This window comes from Tympanuchus pallidicinctus, unplaced genomic scaffold, assembly GCF_026119805.1.
Source record: "Tympanuchus pallidicinctus isolate F22 unplaced genomic scaffold, pur_lepc_1.0 scaffold27, whole genome shotgun sequence".
Classification (NCBI taxonomy): Eukaryota; Metazoa; Chordata; class Aves; order Galliformes; family Phasianidae; genus Tympanuchus; species Tympanuchus pallidicinctus.
Window position 1 is genome coordinate 431,972 of NW_026294744.1, and position 25,129 is coordinate 457,100.

General features: G+C 38.9%; 1 protein-coding gene across 2 annotated transcripts in view; it reads left to right on the forward strand.

Annotated features, from left to right (window-relative positions):
• The window catches only part of ANO2 (anoctamin 2), a 175,356-nt gene that overhangs the window by 78,451 nt on the left and 71,776 nt on the right, over positions 1-25,129 (forward strand). For both annotated transcript variants that reach the window (XM_052690528.1, XM_052690529.1), the window contains 3 exons: positions 4,514-4,648; positions 8,542-8,702; positions 12,031-12,110. In XM_052690528.1, coding sequence (XP_052546488.1) covers positions 4,514-4,648; positions 8,542-8,702; positions 12,031-12,110 — 376 coding nt within the window. The remainder of the gene's footprint in view (positions 1-4,513; positions 4,649-8,541; positions 8,703-12,030; positions 12,111-25,129) is intronic.

A 25,129-nucleotide genomic window follows, 5' to 3' on the forward strand; every position in this document is an offset into this window, starting at 1 on the left:
GTTAGGATGTCTCTGTCTAATCTTTGAAAGTATTCTGTCATATGGAATGGGGAAATATTCCCCATAGTACGCAGGGGACCACATTTCTCAACTATAGTTGCTTATTGGTAATAAGGAGATCCCAGAAACCCTGGGATCTGTCTGGGGATCATTTTATCTAAGAAGATGATGTTCTCCCCCCTGACCTATTTATAGAAATTCCACAGAAAGGCCATGATACAAAGTATATTTGACCTGGCTGGCTCACCAAATGTATAATCAATGAATATACAAATGATATAGTATATTTGAGAACTTGGCTTTTGTAGTCATTATACCAGAGCAGGAAAGAAGAACACTCACTTTATGTCTAGGTCTAGGAGAGGTGGAGCCAGGCTCCACCCCTTCCGGCAGCACAGGTGGATTGCCTTCATCTATGCTCCCATGGCTGACTCATTGCTCGCCTCAGGTGATTAATCAGAGGTTTAGGCCGTGATTCAGCAGTCCCCATACAACTGTGTTCTGAGATAAAAAAAAATATATATATATGAGAAATTAGTATTTATGTGGCAAATCATATATGGGTAAGACTTCAGTTTATGGACAGATTTTCTTTTCCTGACCTAGTTTGTTGTAGGAATTCCTGACTCTGGCACCATTTTCTTCAATGATATGTCACCACTGTAGTATACTTGTTGAAGAAGTCGATATGTCCCTTCAGGGGTTTTATTATATATTTTTTAACATTACTCAGGTTTAGGATTCATCAGTACAACTAAGAAGACAGGTTAGAGAGGAGGTAGGTGAGAGAGAGCATGAGGAAGCCAGGGATGGGAAGAAAGCTTTTAAACTAGCTGTGGTAACAATTTTTTTTCATAAAATCATACCTCGAGAGTACTACTTGTCTATGCCAGACACTTTTTTTTGAGAGTAAATTTATTTGAAGGCATGTGACTTTCAATCATTTGCATAGGGGAGAGCCTAACCAATAATTAATTGTAATGCAGTTCAAGTTTTGCATAGAAAATATTGACTCGCTTGGGGTGATTTTGTGGGAAATGAATTGTGGCATGCATGAAATAACAGCTGGCCTGCAGTGGAGTATGGAAAACAAAGAACTGAAAATTTCTGAGCAGATTTCCCAGTTCTTGATGTCTAAAATGTATATTTTTAATATATTTATATATATATATATTCACTTTTGTGAGAAAAGGGTTGAGGGAACTGGAGTTGTATAGACTGGAGAAGAGAAAGCTCCAGGGAGACTTCATTGTGGCCTTCCACTATTTGAAGGGAGCACAAAAACAGGAGGGGTATGACTGTTTATGAGGATGGATGGTGATAGGTCAAGGGGGAATGGTTCTAAATTAAGAGAGGGGAGGTTTAGGTTAGATACTAGGAGGATATTTTTCACACAGAGGGTGGTGACACACTGGAACAGGTTGCCCAAGGACGTTGTGCATGCTCCATCCCTGGAGGTATAGAAAGCCAGGCTGGATGTGGCTCTGGGCCATCTGGGCTCTCCTAGTCTAGTAGCTGGCAACTCTGCATATAGTAGTGGAGCTGAAACTAGATACTCATTATGGTCCTTTTCAATCCAGGACATTCAATGATTCTATGATTTTTTGCTTTTTTAACATCGTTCTTGAATGATTCCGGAGTTTTTTTCCAGCATGTGTATTCGCATCTCCAGTATCCAACACTCATTTTTGAAAAGTCAAAATCTAAGGATTTATCCTTCTCTCCTTCTTTCCCCCTTCCAAAATCTTAGTCTATTACAAATTGCACAGCTTGGCATAGAAGCAGTGCCCAGTACACAAGCATATAATTTAAATATATAATTTTAATATATAAAAATAATTTAAATACTAGGGTTTTTTTAAATACACTATTTTGGCAACAGACAGACAGAATCACATTGCAGATACATGGATTCAAATATTAAATGGACTAAGCTTACTGGTAAATCTTTTGCTCTTACCAGTGTACTATGCTGTAATGGAAGTGTTGATAAGAGCCTATGTGAAGATGATAACGGACCTTTTCCTGGGAGCATGTGTGTGCATGCCCCTGCGTACACACTTGCACATCCCTGCAACACTTTGGGACCTGGGGCAGTTCCTGGAGGCTACAGGAAACACAGCACCTTCCCTGCTTCAGCATAATTCCCAAAGAACACAGTAGGGCTGTTTCACCTCCATTGTCTGCCTCTTTTGCCTGTAGAGCAGCATAATGATATGCAAGGAAAGGCACTGTCACTCACCTTGTTTAACTTCTTCCCTCTGGAGGCAAGAGACTGGCTCCCCTGCCATCCATTCATCATTCCTGAAGGCAGGAATGGGCTTCATGCTTCCATGGAAGCCTGGGGCTGGGACTTTTCATTAGTGGATCCAATCCATCATCAGGAAATGAATGGCATGCCTTTGCTTTCACTGCAGCTTTACGGTAATAACAGTGAAGCAGTGGAACAGTTACCTAGAGAGATGGTGAATGCCCCATCCCAGGAAGCATCCAAGATCAGGTTGGACTCGTATCTGAGCAACTTGACCCAGCTATAGATGATCCTATTAATTGCAGAGTGGACTAGATGACTTCTAAAGGTCCCTTTCAACTCAAATGACTCTATGATTGTAGGAAAAGGCATTTGAGCAAGAGATGAATTAGATAGCTCTACTTGTGGAAATTGTTTTCTTGCACTGAGAAATGTATCTAGTTACCTTGGTGCCACTGAAGTCATTCTGTCATGATATTGTTTGATAATTCACACTGTTGCTTATTACAACCTTGCGGATTTCAGGTCTAATGGCTGTATGTCTTTCATGGAAATGAAATTTGCCTTGCTTTTGCACATGTTCTCCAAGCTACAGCATTCTCTCATACTGAAGATTAACACTGTCTGTTTATCATCTTTGAGTACTTTTATTTAGTTCTCCCTTCTAGGATTGCATATCTCCTCTCTTAGTAATAAGCTCTCTCTGAAACAAATAAAATATAGGCATTCATGTAGGACAACACTGCCCTCTTCCCTGTGTATGAGTTTAGGAACAGGCAGTTGTGATGATATGAGAACAGCAGCAGGAACAGTAGTGATGGAAAAAAAAATCCATTGTTTCAACCATTTGTCCTTTCCTGGGAGCTGTAACTTTAACTGTAGAGGCTTTTAATGTTACCCCAATTTCTTTCCTCCTTGGTTCTAGTGCTTTGCTGCCTCTCTTAGGGCAAGTCTGCTCCTGTCACAAGAGTTAGTTTCTGAAATAGAATATTTCAGCATAGAAAACTTCAGCGTTACCTATGATGTTGAAAGGCTCCGTATGTATGAATTTTTGGTACTAATTTCTCTCAGAATAGAGTTATTTCTGTAGCCCTTGTCCCAGGCTTTCAAAAATCTCATTTTCTGTTAGGAATAACTTCAATGAGGAATGCATTGGGTAAATGAGGAATGAATGGGTAAAAAACCACTTTTCCTAGTGTCAGGAGATTTAGAGTCAGTTTCTAAGTGGGATCATGCTCAAATAAGGAACAAGTCTTGCCAATTTTTTTAATTAGATATATTATAAAAAAATCTTTGTTCTTTCCACCCTTACTTCATAAATGTGTATTTTTCTGGCTAAATGCAATCATATACCGTGTACATAATTGTCTTCTGACCAGCACTCTTCCATCTTATTCTTTAGCTTGTGATATGTTTCAAAACAGCATGTATTTTATGTGAATTTAGTCTCATTTTAATATTGATATTGTCATTGCCGAGTTCTTTAGCTCTCTGAATTTCTTGGTGTTTTTTTAGTGTTTGTAATCTTTCCTACCAGTATTTTGGAAAGATCAATGACTTTTATCTGCGCTTACTCTGCTACTTTCAGTATGAGTCATGAAGATGTTGAGTAGCAACATGTTTATCAGTATTAACTATAATCTGTTCCTCAGAGCAGGAGTTATTTTTTTTTCAAACCAGCTGTATGGTCTGCTCATTTGTCAAAGATATTTATTCTTTCTAAAAAGAAAATACTAGATATGCATGTAAACCTTCCTGTTTTAATAGAAATTCCAGTTTCTTACTCTATAAAGATATTAGAGGATGCTGTCATTACGTTCCTACAGATTTATTTCCACATTAGTCTCCAAATAAATCTAAGAGGACTTACAGAAGCAAAGAATGATGGCTCACCTGGATGTGCTTTTGGAGAACTGAATCCTTTCCATCATTTTCTGCCAAACATTTGGATGAAATACTGTTATTTTTGATGGAAGTGAGGAGTATTTCATTGACTTCAGTTCAAAGATGTAAGAGGTAGTTTTTTTTTTTTCTGAGCAAAAAGAATTTTGAGTATGTGTTATACTGAAACAGGATTCTCTTTAACTTTAACAAAGTGCTTTAAACTACTCAAATCATTCACTTCGTTTGGTGGTACTAACTTCAAAATACAGAATTTTCATTCATGTTTTTGACAGTTATTTTAAATTTTGGAGATTGTTAAGCAACTAAAATACATTTTAAAAATGATACCCTTGGCATATGTTTGTTCGTCTCTTTCAGGAAGTATTTTGGGGAAAAAATAGGACTTTACTTTGCATGGCTGGGCTTGTATACAGAATTTCTCATTCCGTCTTCAGTCATTGGGATTATTGTATTTCTTTATGGATGTATAACCATTGAGAGCGACATTCCTAGGTAAGCTTCTCTATGAAGAGATTTTATTACTTGAAAGTTATGAATGTACTTTTTTTCTATTGTAAGTCTTAGTGAGAAAAGTTGCTTTTAGCAACAAGTCTGAACTACAGTGATGCAGAATTAACAACACTTTGGGCACTGGAAATACACATCCACTGAGTAGATGAGACATTTGGATGACTAACATTCATTTGTCTGCTCAGTATTGTGGAGTCTGATGTAAAAATGTTTAGTAAGTCCATAGCATTATTTTAATAAGCATGATCAAAGTATTGGACTACTTGTAAGTTCTTTTTTATGCCATCCAATTGTTTTCTGTGAATGAATATTTATAAATTATTGGGAAAGTTCAGAACTCACAGAAGTTAATGAAAATACCATGTCTTTGTTCACTGTTTTGTTCATCTTAGTACGTTGTGGTTTTGCGTTGTTGTTCTTATGTGGAATACTGACAACAACATGTGAACCAGTGGGAGTTAGAGTTAATGCTATGGTTTGCTTTACTGCCTTTTATGAGTATTTTGAATATTAGGATGGTAGGGGAGGAGTGGCATTCCTGGAGCACTTGGTGCAGACGAAGATAGGTGAAGGTCTGGAGTGCACTCCAGTGACCCTCTCCCTGGCCCCGCTCAGTTCGTGGTCGAAAAGGGCTCATGCTCCCCTTGCACTATAGTGGGAACTTGCAATTTGGGTGCTCTGATCTTCCTCTCTCTCATTTTGTTTGATTTTTGTTGGATTTAGTAAATCACCTCTTCTGTTGTGTCTCTTCTGTTGGACCCATCTGCTAGCTCTCTGCTTTTCTCCCTCTCCTGGAGCACGTGGCCCACAGTGCATCTTGCTGCTGGGCCAGGGCCTGCTGGATTGCACACAAACTGCTAGCACTCCTTTTTTTTTGTTTGTTTGTTTGCTCTTTTCCCCAGGCCTATGCCCCCACTGTCACAGTTTTAGATCTAGGGATAACTTCATGACATAGTAAAGCCAAGTTATTTGCACAAGATGAATATTCTATAGCAGATTAGATATCCATATAATTGATCTTGACAATTAGAAAAAAAGTTTAGTGTTGCTCTCTGTGTCCAGATACAATACTGCAAGGCGATAAAAAGAGTAACAAGATGGCAGAGCAGCAAAATCTTAGGCTATAGCAATTGAGGATCTGCTTAGATGTGATGCATTAGATGCAGAAGTAGCAGAAAGAAACTCCTTTAGGAAGACTGTAAGATCCACAGATAAGCATGGATCTCCAGAGAGATACCCTTGCCTCAACTATCAACCCTTAAAAGGATCCTGGATTCTAGCTCCCCGCCTTCTGGTCAGTTAGGTGCATCTCTTGCAACTGAGCTCCTCTGGGTTGGCCCTAATTTCCTACCAGGTGCTCAATCATTGCTTCAAGCCATGACATAGCATTTCCTCTACAAATACATAACAAAACTCATTCTACTAGTGGGGAGGCCTCACCTCGATTACTACATGCAGTTTTGGGCACCATAATAAAAGAATGATATTAAACTACTACAGAGTGTCTAAAGGAGGGGTACAAGAGTCTAGAGAGTGAGACATATGAGAAGGGTCCATTGGTTTGGTCAGCCTAGAGAAGATGAGATTGAGGGAGGCCTCATGGTTGTCTACAGCTTCCTCATGGGAGGAACGGGGTGACAGATGCTGGTATCTTCTGTCTGCTGACAGCATCAGGATATGGAGTTTTTTCAGGAGAAAAAGGTTGGGTATTAGAAAAATGTTCTTAATTGAGAGTGTGGTCAGGCACTGATAGAGGATCCCCAGGACAGTTGTCATGGCATAAACCCTGCTGAAGTTTGAGAAGCTTTTCAAACAACTCTCTCAGACATAAGGTTTCAGTTCTGGGTGGTCCTGTGTGGGGACTGGGAGTTGGACTCAACCCTTTGATTCCCTTCCACTCAGGAATTCTATGACTCTATGAATATTGATGCAGTGAAGTCTGCTTCACAGTGTTGTGTGGGGGGGAATACACTATCTGGGACTGACTCTTGGTAGAGACAGCATACTGGCTTAATAGAGCTGTTGGTCACATTTGTTGCAGTAGTTCTTGCATTCATTCAAATAATTGGCAAATTTAAAAGCAAATCACTCTGCAGTAGAAAATTACTGCTGATAGGTAAGGATGAATACACTTAAGTTAGGTTGTATTCATGATGCTTGAGGTCCCTTCCAACCCTGTGATTCTGTGATTTTCTTTCAAATTATGAGCTGTGCTTGTCCGTGGGAGAGTTTGTGGTGACATTAAAAATGAAGTGAGATTTGTCTCAAAGATATATCTGCAGTATCCTCTACTGCCTTTCAACATAGAGCAATATTTTAACTATATGATAACTGCTAACAGCTGTATGCCATTCAAATTATATAATAGAAAACATACTGATAGTACAGTTTGAATAGCTCTTCTATTTGAAGTAATAGAGAAAGTACTATGAATGGTGGTTGATTTAGAAGATGATCTTATCGCAACTTACCAGCTGTCAATGAAAATGATGCAAGTTTTACTGTAGGTCACAATCTTGGATAAGGACACTTGAGTTTTCATGAGTCAATTCATTTGAATGAGACTGTGCAGGTATGAAGTTATTTCACATATAAACCTTATGAAAAAATTGAAAGCATATTCAGGAGAGTCAAGTAAGGTTTGGTGTATTAAAGAATTAATGATAATGATTTTTAAATTATTTGTAGGTACTGAGGAAGTGCATAGTAAATAAGGCTAGAAATTAAAGTGACCTTAAATTTTTTTTTTCTATTTGTTAGTCTCTTATGTCATGTTTTCCAGAGGGTAGCTGAACCAATCTTGCAGAGGGAAAGGAAACATTGCTTAGCAAATGAACAAATAGGGCAGAAGTGAAATACTTGTTTTTATAAGATCTACAACTTTTATTTAAATTTGAAAATTAGATTAGCACTCTATACTAGAAAAACAAGGAGCTATTCAGCCAGAGCTCTGTAACTGTGGGGAAATTGTGTTGAGGGCCATGAAAAGTGAAGGAACTTCATCTTCTGAAACCACTGTGGGCACAGTATCCGAATACTCTTAAAACATATTTGTTTAGGTGTACTTTAATAACTTTATGGTAAGTGGTAGTACCAGAATTTGTGTTAAGCCCTATCTTAGGTGAACATGCACTGTTATTATAAATATCCTTCAAAATAAAATGAAGGATGGAGACAAATTTCAAAGCAAATGGGAAATATAACATCTTTCCTAAAAATAAGACTATTGGACAGTGTACAATGCTTGTGTCACTTATACAACCACCTAGTGTATCTTCCTAGCAAATGATATTGTAGGTATAGACTATGTCCATGACACAGAACAACTAAAATGCCTGCATTTTGGACCTGGTTTTTATGCAGCATGATGTGGTCAGTAATATGGACAAAAATGCGTAAAGTAATATGATATTTCATGTGGATTTTTGTGCCGTCATGTAAAAATTTTTTTTTGTTGGGGGCAAATGAAAGAAGAACTCATAGAATTTCCATTCCAGCTACTACAAAATTCTTTAATTCAAGCCTGATCTATGTAAAATCATGCTGCTGAATGCAGAGATGGCAAATTCCACTTTGATTGTGTTTTAATTATTTTCTTCTAGTACTGTTAATCCCAATCTTTACTGTAGTCTTCACAGAATCACTGACAACATATATACTGATTTATTAAATTGGACCCTGTTTTTAATTTTCTGTTGGTAAGGTACCAGTATTTTAATATTACAGAGGTTGGCAATGTGTTAAGAGATGCAGGGCTTTTGTTCTATATTACAGCAAGCCACATATTGAAAATATCTTGTAATAGCTATGAATTGCTTCTTGGTATCATTATTGTACAACCCTTTTCTTACTCTAAGAACTCATATCATTCACAGTAAGGAAATGTGTGACCAGCATAATACCTTCACCATGTGCCCTCTCTGTGACAAGTTCTGTGATTACTGGAACCTCAGCTCTGCATGTTCTACAGCTCGAGCTAGCCACTTATTTGATAATCCTGCCACAGTCTTCTTCTCCATCTTTATGGCTCTCTGGGGTGAGTACAATTACCAAAGCTAGATTGTTGGACTGTCTCGCTCCAATATATGGTAGGGAGAGGAGGTTCTTTTAATATATGTACACCTGATGGCGAGATAAAGACATGATGGGTGAAGTGCTAATCCAAACAGTTTATTACAAATCCTAGTTGATTAGGCATATGGGGAAGGGAAGACAGATGATAGAAGAGGATAGAGGGAGAAAAAGCAAGGAGTCTTTGTAGAAAGCAAGAGAGATACTACTGTAGGTCCAGCATGATCTGTAGTGTGTTTGTTGATCTCAGAAACTCAGCCAGTCACTGCGGCAGATGGGAAAAAGCCAGGAGGGTTTGCAGCAAGCAGACCTAGGGGGATTCTTCAAAAGAGGTTTTTTTTTCCCATTAGGGTGATCTTCCAACAAAGGTTTCTTTGGGAGTTCTTCCCTGAAGTCCTTAGTTTAGTGAGGGCTTTTTATCCCTCATTTCTGTTTTTTTCCTTCTTTTCTCTCTGTTAGTGTGATGTACCTGGTCCAATGGATAGTAAAGGCTCCACTCCCTGCTGGCTTGCCATGCATAAGGATTATTGCCTTCTGCAGTTGTCAGCTCCTCCAAACTGCCCCCAAAAAAGATTGCTAGTTTGCTTCTGTTTATCTTGACAATCATAAGCAGAAGTACTGTGGCATAGTGACATCTGCCACTTGTTCCCCCAGATAATTTGCAACTCTCATTTAGAGTCTTCTCACCAGAAAGGCCTCACGAAGCAAGTTTTGAGACAACAAAAGAAAAACAGTTCTGTCTTTAACAGACTTTTCATTAAAATTAAAGCTGATACATGGCAGCAGAACATTGTACACAGAGTAGAATAATATGAGTGAGTGTAATGCATATAGTTTTCCAAAGTTGGCAAAGTTTCCTCAGAAGGCAAGTAATAGAATCTCTGTGCTGAAACTGGAAAAGGAATTATTACAATGCATTCTTTAGTCAACAGAAAGGTTTCAAATGAATGAAGAGCAGTTGGGTAGTCCAGGTAGGGAAACTGTATCTTTTTTCCCCTCTATTTCCTTGTTTGATTTCACTTTTTTGTCATGTTTTCCAACATTTTCTATTGAAGCAGCAAGTCCTATTAAGCACTTTTGCATTTGGAACTGGAGCGTATTTGGATTTTTCCCATGGGGTATGCAATTATAAGGGTTTAATTTAAGCCCTTCCACTTCCATGTAGGACAACTTAGTGACACAATTTTATCAAAACTTTGTTAGATTCTGAGAACAGTGGAACTATTATTCTAATTTTTGTATTTAGAATATATTATTTATGCAAGCTTGTTTTTCTTTAGTGGCAAAAATACTCTGCCTCACTGAGGGGTCAAAACACTTCATAAACAGCAATGAATACATTGTAGTATTGTCTGGCCTCATCTCAACCACTGTGCTTACATGTGCATCACTGCTGTTGCTATGCCCTCATTCACTCTAGATCTTGTTTACTGTGAAAGTTAAGGGTGTAATTGCTACTGTAAAATGATTTTTAAAATTTTCTTATTCATTTTTCACAGAAGGAAATTTTAATTCTTAATATGAAATTGTGCAAATATTGCTCTACAGCTATAACTCAGCTATGTGCTTTGCTCTAACTCTATTTAAATTTCACAGCTTCTTTTAGAAAAGACTATTATCTTGGGTTTGGGCATAAACAGCATTGAGGTTTTTAGGAATTTGAAGACAGAGTAGACTGTATAAATCGAAAGATTTTGTTTATCACTTCCTGAAAATCATTCAACAGAAGCTTAACAATACATAATCAGTTCTAGAGGGATTACAAATAAGATGAATTTACAGACTTGTGTCTTATGTTCCTACTTCGGCTACTGTTTGGAGAGTAGATTAGCAGATAATGGGTCACGGTCTACCTGTTGCCATGAAGTGAGACTGGTTTTCTGCTTATGTAAATTAATGCAAAATTTCTAATTTCAGAAATGCTAGTACATATTGTAGTGAGTATGTTTAGACAAATTTTTGCAAAGCTAAAAGTAGATCTGTTTTTTGAAAAATTGAAAAAAATTCAGTGAGTAACTGCACCTTTCAGAATAATTTTTTTAGGCTATCTAAAATATTTTGAGTTTTCAAAACTTAGTTAAAATAACTTTTGCGTATCATTTCTTCCAAAAAGAGGGAGGCTAGAAACTTAATTGCTGAGCACCTGGATTTACTTCCAGTATACTGACAATCTTGTCTTTTATTTCTTAAATAATTAAAGAATAATTAAAGGATTCTAGTGTAGAAATATTTGATCACAGTGAACTGCGGGAATGCACGGTGTTTTGTAAGATTCGGATTGTTTTAATAGCAGTGGAACTCTTCCCACTGTTATCATGTATCTCACACCAAATGTAGATGCAACTGAAGGAAGCTAGATCTAAATCATCATTCTTCTGTGTCTTGGGGTGTTATCTACACATTATTCAAAGTGATTTAAATACTGCTGTGATCAAATAACCTCTCAAGCAACTGAAAAGAGGAAAAGAACTATGAGAAAATAGAAAACAGTGTCCAAAGTTGTTTATTAATATTGTTTTTATATACATTAGATATTCTGGAAGAATGTTGCTATAATTTTCTGGAAATAGGTATCCACAAGCGAACAGGAAGTGCTATTTCTAATAAGTCCAAAAGTCCGTAAATTATAACTAGCGAGGCAAAGGTGTATCTAGAGGAAACAGTATTCATGAGAAGGTTAAGAGACTAAATACAAGACAGCACTACATGATCTGTTATTTCAAAATAATGAAAAAGGAAAAAGAGAAGACTGAATACTGGCCCATGCCTTTGGGCAAAACCCTAAGGTCATGTGCTTACACAGTGTGAAAAAATTCAACTATCACCTAACAATGTATTTCAAATAAAGATTATTTTCATCAATACAGTAATGGGTCATAATATGCATGATATATAATACGTATCAATGACTGATTTCAGGAGCAGACTGCGCCTACTTTCTTATGTTTCTGACTGAAAGACTGTTCAGATAATTACAGTGTTAATATTAATACTTAGACCTAAATTTTGTTTCATTATATACTTTGTGACTCATAATTAAGAGAGATGGTGTTATCGGGGTGGATATCAACAGATCAGGGTTCAGTTCCTGACAACATCTTTCTAGTGCCATTGGGCAATCTGCGGAATCTCTTTTCTGTACTTGTGCTGTGTTCCTTTTTTAGAATTGGAATGGGGATCTTCCTTATTTTTAAGAGTCTAGTATAATGGGCTTCGAATATCAGATGTTGCTTACAAGAAACACAAACATTCACAATAGTGGATTTATTACTCTCATTTATTTTTTTTTAAAGCTACTATGTTCCTTGAGCAGTGGAAGCGTTTACAGATCAGGCTGAGTTACTTCTGGGATCTGACTGGACTGGAGGAAGAAGTAAGTTTCTTCTCCCTGAGCTAATTTACTGTACAAATTATTCTCAGTCTGAGGATACTTTCTAATGAGCGTTCTTCAGTTCAGTGCTAGAACTGGCACATTTTTGAATGTCAGTGTATCCTTCAGGAAATCATCACATATGTACCAGCATTCTAATTTTAACAATCAGTGTTGAAAAGGACTGAAAGATGCCAGCAGCTCATTCCTTGTTGAAAATGCCATATGCTGTTGTACAGAATATATCAGAATTAAGTTAATACCTTGTCATATAGATGCCACTTCATTATGCGTAACAAAAGTTTTCTGATATCAATTGTAACGTGTTAAGTAATATTTGCATCTAGGTCTGTCCTCTCTCTGATGCCATATTAAAAACATATTAAGCTTCATGTACTCAGAGCTCTTTAAAGCAAGCAATGTGTTTGATTACTCAAGAATATTTTTGAAATACTTTGTAGTAAACTTATAGGTCTTCAAACTGTACCTGAGTTGGCTGAAAAGTGAGAGATAATAGTTTATTATTATTTACAACATCCCAAGTACATCTTTAGTTTTATTCTCAGATATTATCAGAATTATTTTGTCATAGTGTACTTCCTGTTTAAATTACTGAATGTCATTGGAGGATTAATTTCAAACTGACTAAAAAGAGAGGAGCTACTAGCCCTAAATATCCCTTAATATCTTCTAAATGTTGTAACTATGTATTTACATTGCATATGCCATACTGATAGATCCTGCTATGGCATTGAAATAGGGTCAGATTCAGCATCATGCTGTTCAAAATACGAAGTAGTTTAAAACTGTGGTAATTAGATTTTCTTTTATAACTTTTAACAAGCTGTGTACCTACAGAGAATAATTTGTTTTTGATTACTCTCTTTGTTGACTTAAGGAATTGGATTCAAACTCTATCATATCAAGGCAGTTCTACAACTCCCATTCCAGGAATCTGATCACATCTTGTTGTGTTCCACAACAGTTCCTTTAATATCAGACCACATACAAAGCTAGAATAGGGCCACTTTCCAGCCCTGTTTCTTAAGCTCAACTCAGATTGAAAGTAGAGCTCAAATAAATGAGAAAACTAAGATGAACCTCATGCTGTAGTACGTTTGTATTTTCCACTATTGTAGAGTTTTTCAGATAAAAATTACTGGATAAAATGAAAAAATAACATAGCAGAAAGTAGACCTTAGTGTTCCTCCTAACACTGTCCCAAAATGCAGCCTTCAGCACCATTTTTAGTGTGAGAGAGACCTCTGAAGTATTCCTTCTCTTGATTAGGTTTTTACAACCTACCTCTGTTTTCTCAACATTTTTACTGCACCCTATTCAATGACGAAGTGGACAATGATTTCAGATTTTAAGGTGTGATATAAACTCAGTACAACAGCAATCAAAAACTATTGTTTGTTCTACGTGGAATGTCATACTATCAGCTGGGAGAACAGCGATTTTGTACTGATTACGTTACGAACAGAAGAAGGAGAGCAAATTCTTCTTTACTCTTCAGTATGCTTGATGAATCCTGAAGATTTTACTGAATTTCAAGTTAATCCCTTACACTGCAAAATACTGAGTTTTCACACAGTATTTGCAAATTGCTGTGAAAGGATCTATAGATTTGTGAGCCCTGTGATTAAGAGTTCTGAAGAGTTGAAGTTTTGTGTACAGGAGCCATGAGATCAGCAAGAATCCTTTGTTTATGACAAATAAAGGAGTTCCAGACACACCTCAACACAAGCTGAAGAATTAGGAGTGTAGAACCATTAAAAAAAAAAAGGCTGGAGAGGATTGTGAGGGGCTGTCCCTTGTGTGTGACAGGATCAGTTCTATTTAAATCATTATAAAAAGATGTTTGTCTTATTTGTTCTTAAAGAAATCCGTAAGTGAAGATTTCACTTCCTCCTTCAGCAATCTGTTCTGATACTACTGATTCTAATTCTTCTCTTACTGCTGCTAAGCTTTTCCTAAACCTACTTCCTTGTTCATTATCACTTGTTCCTTCATGCAAAGATAAAGAGATTACCCCATCCTCAATGAAATTCAACATATTGTTCTCTTTTTTTATGAACTAGCCTCTGCTTTTTCAGTTTTTTTTCCTTAGATCTGATTTTCTACATGTTTTTTTTGTTCTTGTTCTGTTCTGCACATTTTTTACCTGATCTAGAGATCACTTCCTGTGAGTAGTAATGCTTAAAATGGACATTTGAACTGATATTTTACTTAAACAGGAAGCCAGAATATCGTTTTGTCATTCTCTTGGTATAAATGAAGAAATGAAAAAGTTAGATCAGATTTGTTCACCTCTTATCCTTTAAATTAATGGAGATGAAGATAAATTTGTCTCTAAGACAGATGTTGACATTGTGTTTCATCAGTGTGCTAATCACTTCAGGCAGTGAAGTGTTTATAGATGACTTTGATATACTGATGAAAATCGTGGTGGAACATGGAAAATCATATCTGATCAGGCTAGGCTAGAGGGAAGTAACAGGACTCTGAGGAACACTTGGGATCACTTAACAGAGTGTGAAGGAAAAGGGCAATATGTTCAGGAGTTTTAACAGTTTTAAGACTAGATGGGAGTAAGTTATTTGTTATTAAAAGTCTCTTGGTAAAGGGAAGTTATGGAACTGAAACATGAAGATGATCATAAGAGTTGATGAGTTTAGAAGGGCATTGTGAAAATTATGTTGAAATAAATGTGTTCTGTGTAATTTTTGTGGACTCTTGACTATAAAAAATTCAGTAAAATTTCTTTAAACACACTAGGTCAAATCTTTTGCTTCGGAAGAATCATGCAATAGATTCATTTAGCAATAGCAGTTTGAGGAAGCAGACTCCCCAAGGCTTATATACATATGTGAATCTGGCAGCTGTACAGACTTAGAGGATTTGTGATGTTTCTACATCTCAAATCCACATAAATAATAGATGTCATTGAGTATTAGACTGTTAGATGGGTAATTGTCTTGAAAAGTAGTTGTATGGTTAATAACTAAATGGGAGAGGAAAAGGGGGAAAAAAAAAGACTACAACCATGAGAATGGATCACATGAATCTTTGAAATACTATGAAAGCAGTCATCATGATGTGTATCTAGATGTGTATTTGTGAAACCTAGTGCAAGTTCTGCATTTATTTGTCTGTTTTTCTGTTTGTGTAATAAAGAATGTAGTTGAGGAAGATGTGTGAGAGAACTTCCTTTTACTTGCAAGAGAAAAAGAGTTAATGAAATACTGAGAAACTCTAATTATATGGAGAATAGAAACTACTGGCTTCCCATGAATGTTCAGAAATTGTATTTCTAGGACCCAGTATGTTCTGCTTCAGATGTTCTGGGTAGAGAGATGGAACCTTATTTTACCAAGAGTCATCAAGAATGAAAAGGTAAATATGATCGATGAAATTTTAGAACCTGGAATAGAGTTGGAATAACAAATGGACAAACAGAAAAGACCATACTAATTGAAATGCAAGTGAGAGAAGGCATTATTACTCAAAGAATCATGCTGTTATACTGTTTCAGTACAGGGAGAAATTTAGCCGTCTGTCTTTGTTAGAAACATACCTGATAAGTTACAATTTTAAGTTTAGATCCTCTGCTTGTAAAGTAATTTTTATCTTTTTTTTTGTGGATTTCAATTGCCAAGTTTCTTTTCATCTTTTTTTTTGTGGATTTCAATTGCCAAGTTTCTTTTCTCTTTCTCTGTTTGACTTTCAACAGGTATTTATTGAATCCTTAAGGAAAACTGTAATTCACTCTGTGGATTATCACTGAGGTTATATGAAATAACAAGGAAGGTAGGCTGAATAATAGAACTGTTGAGAATCAGGTAGAAAAAGAGAGTCTATGTCCTCTGGAAGAAGGGACAGGCTACTTGGGGAGATTACAAAGAAGTAGCTAAGGTATGCAGGGAGAAAGTTAGGAGGCGAAAGCCCAACAAGAACTCAGGTAAGCCACTGCAGTAAAAGACAAAAAATCCTTTTATAAATATATTAACGGCAAAAGAATCGCCAAGGATAATTCTCATCCTATACTTGATGCAGCAGGGAATGTGGCCACTGAGGATAAGGAGAAGGCTGAGGTCCTCAATGCCTTCTTTACATCTGTCTTTAATTGCCAGATCAGTTATCCTCTGGGCATTTTATGCCCTGATCTGGAAGTCTGGGATGCTACTCAGACTATACCCCCAGCGATTCAGATGAAGACAATTAGAGAGCTCCTCCTCCATCTGGACTGTCACAAGTCCATGGGACCGGATGGGCTACACCCTTGGGTGCTGAGGGAGTTGGTGGGGTTCTTGGGCTCTTGGACCCTCTCAGCCACCTATCGGGGCTCCTGGTTAACTGGAGAGGGTTGGAGGCTTGCTGATGTGATTCCCATCTTCAAGAAGGGCCGTAAATAGGATCTGGGTAACTATAGGTTTGTTAGTCTGACCTCAGTACCGGGGAAAGTAATGGAGAAAATCATTTTGGGTGAGATCGCACTGCACACGTATGGTGCCCAGACAGCATGAAAGGTAGTTCATGCTTGACCAACCTCATCTCCTTCTATGACTGGGTGACCAGTCTGGTAGATGAGGGAAGGGCTGTTGATGTAGTCTACCTAGACTTCAGCAAAGCCTTTGACACAATTGCTCACAGCCTTCTTCTGGGGAAACTGGCTGCCCGTGGTCTGGATAGGTATACACTTCTTTGGTTAAGGAACTGGTTAGAGGGCTGTGCCCAATGGGTAGTGATTAATGGAATTAAGTCCAGATGGCAACCCGTTACAAGTGGTGTCCCCCAGGGGTCGGTACTGGGGCCCATCTTGTTTAATATCTTTATTGATGGCCTAGATGAGGGGACTGAGCATACCCCCCAATAAGTTGGCAGATGACAGCAAGTTAGGAGGTGGTGTGGATCTGCCTAAGGGCAAGGAGGCCCTTCAGAGGGATATAAATAAGCTGGATTGCTGGGCTGAGATGAATGGGATGAGGTTCAACAAGGATGAGTGTCAACCCCATGCAGCGTAACATAGATTTGGAGACGAGTGGCTAGATGACTGTGAAGAAGAAAGGGACCTGGGGGTGTAGGCTGATGCTCAGCTGAACATGAGCTGACAGTGTGCTCAGGTGGCCAAGAGGGCCAATGCCATACTGGCCTGCATTAGAAATAGTGTGGCCAGCAGGAGTAGGGAGGTGATCATCCCCTCAACTCAGTGCTGGTGAGGCTGCACCTTCAGTTTTGGGCCCCTCACTACAAGGAAGACATTGAGGCCCTGGAGCGTGTCCAGAGAAGGGCAATGAAACTGGTTTGAAGCACAACCCTTATGAGGAGTGGCTGAGGGAGCTGGGATTGTTTAGTCTGGAGAAGAGGAGGCTCAGGGGAGACCTCATTGCACTCTACAACTTCCTGAAGAAAGGCTATGAGGAGGGCTTTGGCTTCTTCTCCCAGGCAACAAACAGGACCCGAGGAAATGGCTGCAAGTTGTACCAGAGAAGGTTTAGGCTAGACATGAGGAAAAAATTTTTCTCTCAGAGAGTGTTCAGGCACTGGAATGGCCTGCCCAGAGAGGTCATGGAGTCACCGTCCCTGGCAATGTTCCAGAGGCATCTGGATGAGGAGCTGCAAGATATGGTTTAGTAGCTTGTGGTAGTAGTGGTAATGAGAAGATGGTTGGACTACATGATCTTATAGGTTGTTTCCAACCTTGCGATTCTAAGATTCTATGATTGTTATTTATCTTATGATTTTTATTCCCAAAAAGTCACAGAAAGACTGAGCCAGAAAAACAATAAGGTGGAAGGAGAAATAGCTCTTCTCTCAATCTGCACAAAATACTAAACTCAGTGGAAGTTATTTGTGGAGGAACTTATGAAGTTGAGAAAGGATTTAAAAACTTTATAATATTACTTAATGACAGCTGAAATGCACTCATCAGTGCTGAGTATGCAGACAGGATTATTTCCCTAGTCCTGCTCACCACTCCATTCCTGATACAAGCCAGGATGCCTTTGGCCTTCTTGGCCACCTGGGCACACTGTTGGCTCTTATTCAGCTGACTATCCATCAGTACAACAAAGTACCTTTTCATCAGGCAGCTTTCCAGCCACTCCTCCCCAGGCCTGTAGGGTTTCCTGTGGTTGTTTTGATCAGAATGCAGGACCTGACACTTGGCTTAGAAACTCATACAGTTTACAGATCTTTGAGTCTGGCCATCCAGCCAGTGTTTCATCTAGCGGAGTATATGTCCATCCAAACCATGGACAGCTATCTCCTCCATGAGGATGTTGTGGGGGACAGTGTCAAAGGCTTTACTGAAGTCCAGGTTGGCTATATCCTTCATCCACTAGGTGGGTCACCTTGTCATAGAATGAAATCAGGTTTGTCAAACAGGGTCTACCATTCATAAGCCCATGCTGACTGGGCCTTATCCTCTGGCTGACCTCTACTTGGTTCGTGATGGCTCCCAAGATTATCTGTTCCATAATCTTCCTCAACACCAAGATGACACTTATAGGTCTGTAGCTACCAGGATCGTCTTTCTGGCTGTTTTTGAAGATGGGTGTTACATTTGCCAGTCTTTAGTCCACTGGGACATCCCTGGTTTGCCAGAATTGCCGAAGAATCAAAAACCTGATTGAGATAGGAGATACTGATCTATTAAAAGGAATGTGAGATAATACAGAATAATTAAGGGTAATAAATCTAAACAAATAAAAAATACAACAGGAGGAGAGAGAGAAAATTAATCCGAATATTTATCAGCAGGCTCTCCATCCCTTACCTACTGGAAAGAGACCAGAGAGCTCTTCCCCTGTCACTCAGAATCAGAAAGTTCCTAGAAAATGCAGTACATCCTAATATATCTTTCCTTTGGACAATCAGATGTATCTTCTCTTTGGAAACTCAGAACTCATGCGAAACTGCTAGAAATAAACAAAAAGCACCGCTCCACAGTGCACTGTGTTTTCTGCACCCAACAGCCTGTCACATGATGTTATGATACAGAATACTGATAAAGCCAGCCTTTGTACTCTGCAGTACAAAGCAATTTTGGCATTTGTTTGTGTAGGTTTATGTAAAAAACTTGTGATCTGTACTTTGTTAACTAATAGTACCTTATACAATAATGGAATTCTCAACATATTTGATTGTATGTTTACCACAACATGTTCAAATATGAGTGTGTTAAGGTAAATGTCTTGAAATGAGATTTTCAAAGAAATCTGAGAATTAGATATTCTGATTCCATTGTACCTTCTACAGAATAAGGGGAAGGAGCTTTCTTAGACCTCAATAGCTCAACAGTTCTCTGCTGTCTGTAGATAGAAATGCCATCTGTACATTCTTGCTATCAATTCTGGCATCTCATCTGTGGTCTGAATCTACTGACTAAAGCTGCAGGAAAGTAATTCCAGAAATAAACTGGGCAGCGTTTGTAGTGAGGCAACAAATAAATGATATGAGTTTTTAAAGGGCATTGAGCAGAAGAAGGGAAGAATCACACAAGGGTTGGAAGAGACCTCTGGAGATAATCTAGTAAACCCCTTTTCTTAAGCATGTTCCCTACAGCAAGTTACACAGTAATTTCCTGTGTGTTCCAGTTTGTGTCCCTTACCCCCCTTGTTCTGTCCTTGAGCATCACTGAAAAAAAAACGTGGCACCATTTCTTGACACTTGCTCTTTAAATATTTATGAGAAATTTTGGTAAGATCTCCTCTCAGTCTTCTCTTCTTCAATCTCAGCAGTCCCAGGTCTATTAGCCTTTCCTCATAAGAAAAATGCTCCAGGCCCCTAATTATTTTTGTAATCTTTGTCTGGTCTCTCTCGAGCACTTCTCTGGTTTTCTTGAACTGGGGAACCCAGAACTGGACACAGCACTCTGGATGTGGCCTCACCAAGGCAGAGTAGGTGAGGTTAACCTCCCTTGACTGTGTTCTTTTGGCCATGCTCCTTTTACAAGAGGCACTTGTATAGCTGAAACAAATTAATAAAACCTGGAAAAAAATATTTATTTTCAAAAACAGATTTTCAGTTCAGATTAGCTGAAGGATCTGTACCTCTTCATATTAGTTATGAGCCAATGCTCCAAACTGGATCATAGTTCAACTTGAAAAGTTCACAAAGGTTTGGAAATGCAGCTTTGTGGCTGTTTTTGTGTTGTTTTTTTTTTTGTTTTTTGTTTTTTTTTTTTTTTTTTTTTTTTATGATATGTTTGCAACGTTTGTTTTAGTGGAGATTTCTCATGCAGTAGAAAAAATAATTTAAAACATAAGTTCCCATAACACAATTAGAGTGGCATCTGGCTTCAAACTTACAATTCTTGTTACAAACAAAAGTATTTCAATGGGTTACATTTGGATCAAATCTAATAGTGAGAAATAAATGGTACTGTATTCTACCACAGTTTCCTACAAAGCATGGTATTTTGATATTGCAATGGCAGCATACGTTTTTTGGCTCCAGTTTAAGGGCACTTAAAAATCTGCGGGTACATTTCAAAATACATGTAGTACAAAATACATGGAAAACTCTGAAAGTATTCCTCCTATTTATTTCCATGGAAATTACAACAGATACAAAGAGCACAATGACACTATTTGATAAAGCAAATTATCAGCTACGAAACTATTTTTCAACATAGTCACCATCATTAGCTATGTATGGCACACTTGTAAAAATCTGCACCAATGGATGTGATCCACTGTTTCTCACCTGCTAAGAAAATGTTGTCCCTGCAGTCCATCTTTCATTGGTGAGCGCAAATGGAAGTCAGGAGCTAAATCCAGATCATATGGTGGGTGGGGTAGGACAGTCCAGACAAGATTGCCAATATGCTCCCATGTCTTCAAATCAGCACTGAGCCTGGCATTAGTTTATTGCAAGAAAATGATTGTCCCAGGCCTGATTCTGGATATTCGAGCCTTCAGCTTAGTCATAATCACAGTAAAATGAGTAGAACTGATGGTTTTTCAGGGTTCCTGGAAACTCAGAAGAATCTCCCTCTTACTTTCCCAAAAGACAGTGCACATCATTTTACCTACTAAAGGCTGCATCTTGAGCTATTTCTGTTCCTGTGTGAGTATTTGTGGGGCCCACCTGGTGCAAACTTATATCTGTTCCTATTCCAATACTGTCATTGTTTCCAGTGCACTGAAGCTGATATTCAGCTCCATACACAGTTCCATGGTCATAATCTACTGATTTTCATGGAATAGCTGATAGAGACATTCTTCATTTTGTAATGTGACAACAGTGCATGGTCATCTGGGACATGGCTTATCTTTCACGTCATTGTTGCTACTGCTGAAATGCACCATCTACCACCTCACTGCACGCATGTCCACTGTTTGGTCTCCATAAATATTCATCAAGCATCACTGAATGTCAATGGGTTCTTTTCTGTATGAAGAAATTCGAACTCTACATCTTTGCTTCAGACATACTCCCATGTCAGACATCATTTTATCAGACTACTTCTCTGCTGGTATTTGTTTCATGGCAATAAAATGCAACAGAATATTGGTAGAAAGGTTCATCCTCTACTTCCATACCATCAACATCCCCCTGTGACATTGTGGGTCAACATAATAAAATAGAAATCATTACTTTTGGAGCAAGCCTTACAGTCACATACAGATATATGGTTCAAAAATACTATGGTCTTGATTTACAATGCATTATATCTGCTTATCTATATAAAATACACATTTCCACAATGTACATAATATTTTTTAAAATTATTTTTATATGATTGCTTTATTTTTAAAGGATCCATTGCCTTGAGAGTTGCTGGCAACACTGCAGCACATAAGCCTTAAGATGATGAATCTGCTGGGGGAAATAGGAAAGGGCAATGGGGAAATATTTAAAAGGAATAAAAGAGTTGTTCTTTAAGGAAGTGACAAGACTAGCTGCCCAGCTGAAGTGCCTCTACACCAATGCATGCAGCGTGGAAAATAAACAGAGGAGCTGGAAGCGACTGTGCTACTAGAAAACCACGGTATAGTTGCCATCATTGAAACCTGGTGGGATGATTCCCATGACCGTAGAGTGGCTATTGACAGTTACAAGCTGTTCAGAATTGACAGGGAAGTAAGGAGGGGAGGAGGTGTTGCTATCTACATTGGGAAAGGAATAGAATGTGAAGAGCTGTTGCTGAACAATAGTCACAAGCAAGTTGAAAGCTAATGGATCACAGATAGAGGTGGCAAAGGGAGACTTGTGATTGGTTTCTAATACAGGCCACCAGATCAGTCAGAGCTTGTTGATGAGGCCTTCTACCTCCAAGTATAGGAGGCATTGTGACTGCAAGCGCTCATCCTTCTGGCAGACTTCAACCAGCCAGATATCTGCTGGAAAAGTAGCATGGAGACGTGTAGGCAAGCCAAGAGGTTCCTGAAATACATTGAGGATAACTTCCTGAGTCAAATAATTGAATAATCCCAGAGGGGGAATACTGGACCTGCTGTTCACTGCAGCAAATGATCAATAGATTGGTAACATCAGGATAGGAGGCTGTCTGGACTGTAGTGACCATGTCACTATTGAGTTCAAGCTCCAGAGGGATATGAGACAGGCAAAGAGTAGAATTAGAATGCTAAATTTCAGGGAAGCTAACATCTAGCTCTTCAGGGAGTTAGTCAACAAAACCCCCTGGAAACTGTTCTCATATGCAGAGTGGAGCTGGCAGATCTTTAAAGAAGCTTTCCTCAGCATACAAGAGCTCTATATTTCCAGGTGTAGCAAGTCAGGACAGAAAACAAGAGGCTGGTGTGGCTGAACTGGGACCTGCTGGTCAAACTGAAGAGCAAGAAGAAAATGCACAGGCAGTGGAAACAGGGACAGGTACCGTGGGAAGACTATGAGAAAGCTGCTGGGATGTGTAGGAATGAGATCAGGAAAGCCAATGCCCAGTTTGAACTATATTTGGCAGGGGATGCCAAGAAGAACAAGAAAGGCTTCCACAGGTACCTCAATCAGAAAAGAACAGTCTAGAAAAGCGTAATCTGCCCAGTGAGTGACACAGACAAGCTGGTAACAACAGACAAGAAGAAGAATTAACAACAGTTTTGCTTCAGTCTTCTCTGATAACTTCTTGCCACACAGCTTTCAAATATTTGGTTTGATAGGAGGGGATCAGGGATGCAATGTCCCTCCCACTGTAAGAGAAGATCAGGTTCATGACCACATAAGGAATCTGAACATCCATAAGTCTATGGGTCCCAGTGACATGCAACCCAGAATCCTGAGGGAATTAGCTGATGTAGTCGCCAAGCCACTCTCAATGATATTAGGAAAATCGTGGCAATAGGTGAAGTCCCTGGTGACTGAAAAAAAGAAAACTTTAGACCCATTTTTAAGAAGGGTAAAAAGGATGATCCTGGGAATCCACCATCAGTCCCACCTACGTGCCAGGAAAAATCATGGAGCAGTTCCTCCTGGAATTTATGATAAGGCACATGGAAGATATAGAGGTGATATGAGAGAACAAGCGTGGCTTCACCAAGGGCAAATCCTGTCTGATCAACCAAGTGGCCTTTTTATGATGGTGTCATTGCATCAGTGGACCAGTGAAGAGCCACTATCTGGACTTCATAAGGCCTTCAACACTGTACTCCACAACATCTTTCTCTCTAGATTGGAAAGATATGGATTTGATGGGTGGATTGTTCAGTGGACGAAGAACTGACTGCAGGATTGAGTCTAAAGAGCAGTGGTCAATGGCTCATTGTGTAGATGGAGGTCAGTGATGAGTGGTGTCCCCCAGGGGTCAGTGCTACCAATAATCTTTAATATCTTCATCAATGACATTGATGACAGTGGGGCTGAGTGCACCCTCAGCAAGTTTGCTGATGACACCAAGCAGTGGGATGTGATTGACACACCAGAGGGATGGAATCCCATTCAGAGGGTTCTAGGCAGGCTTGAATAGTGGGCCCAGGTGAATCTCATGAGGTTCAACAAATCTAAATGAAAGATCTTGCACCTAAGTCAAGGCAACCTTCGCTACCAGGATGAAAGAATTGAGTGCAACCCTACCGAAAAGGATCTGGGGGTATTGGTGGATGGGAAGCTGTACATGAGCCAGCAATGTGCCTTTACAGCCCAGAAAGCCCAGGAAGTATCCTTGTCTGCATCAAAAGAAGCATGGCCAACAGGTTGAAGAAGGTGAACCTGCCCCTCTACTTTGCACTGGTGAAGCCTCACCTGGTGTACTGTGGAGCCCTCATTACAGGAGATACATGGACCTGTTGGAGCATGTTAAGAGAAGAGCCACAAAAATTATCTAAGAAATGGAACACCGCTCCTATGAGGACAGGCTGAAATATCTGGTGCTGTTCATACTGGAGAAGAGGAGGCTCCGAGGTGACCTCATAGCATTCTTTCAGTACCTAAAGGGAGCTAGAAAAAAGAAGAGGACAGACTCTTTACAAGGGTCTGTGGTGATAGAACAATAGGAAATAGCTTCAAGCTCAAAGAGGGTAGAATTAGGTTGGCCATAAGGAAAAAGTCTTTTACAGCAAGGGTAGTGAGGCACTGCAACAGGTTGCCTAGAGATGTAGTTGATGCCCTGTCCCTGGAGACTGTCAAGAGAAGGCTGGGTCAAGCCCTGGACAACCTGATTTAGCTAGGCACGTCTCTGTTCACTGCAGGGGAGCAGGACTAGATAACCTCTAAATGTCCCTACCAACTCTAAGGATTCTATTTGTGTTACTTTAGAAGACCTTGTGCTTGTTCATTAACTTTCAACATTTCTAGACTTACAATAATGGTATTCAAGCTTATTTAAACTTGTGTATTAATTTTTCATAAATGAGTTTATTGGACTAGTAATTTGGTCTAAAAAGACTGAGCATCTACCGATGATGATCTGTTCACAAATGTTGAGATAAAAAATAAATCTTCCTTGGATGAGCATCCCATTACTAATACAGTCTAAATGGGTCTTTGGTGTAAAATATAATCTTTTCCTTCTATTCCCTTCCAACTTCCCAGTATGTCATCATCAGAAGTAATAGGGG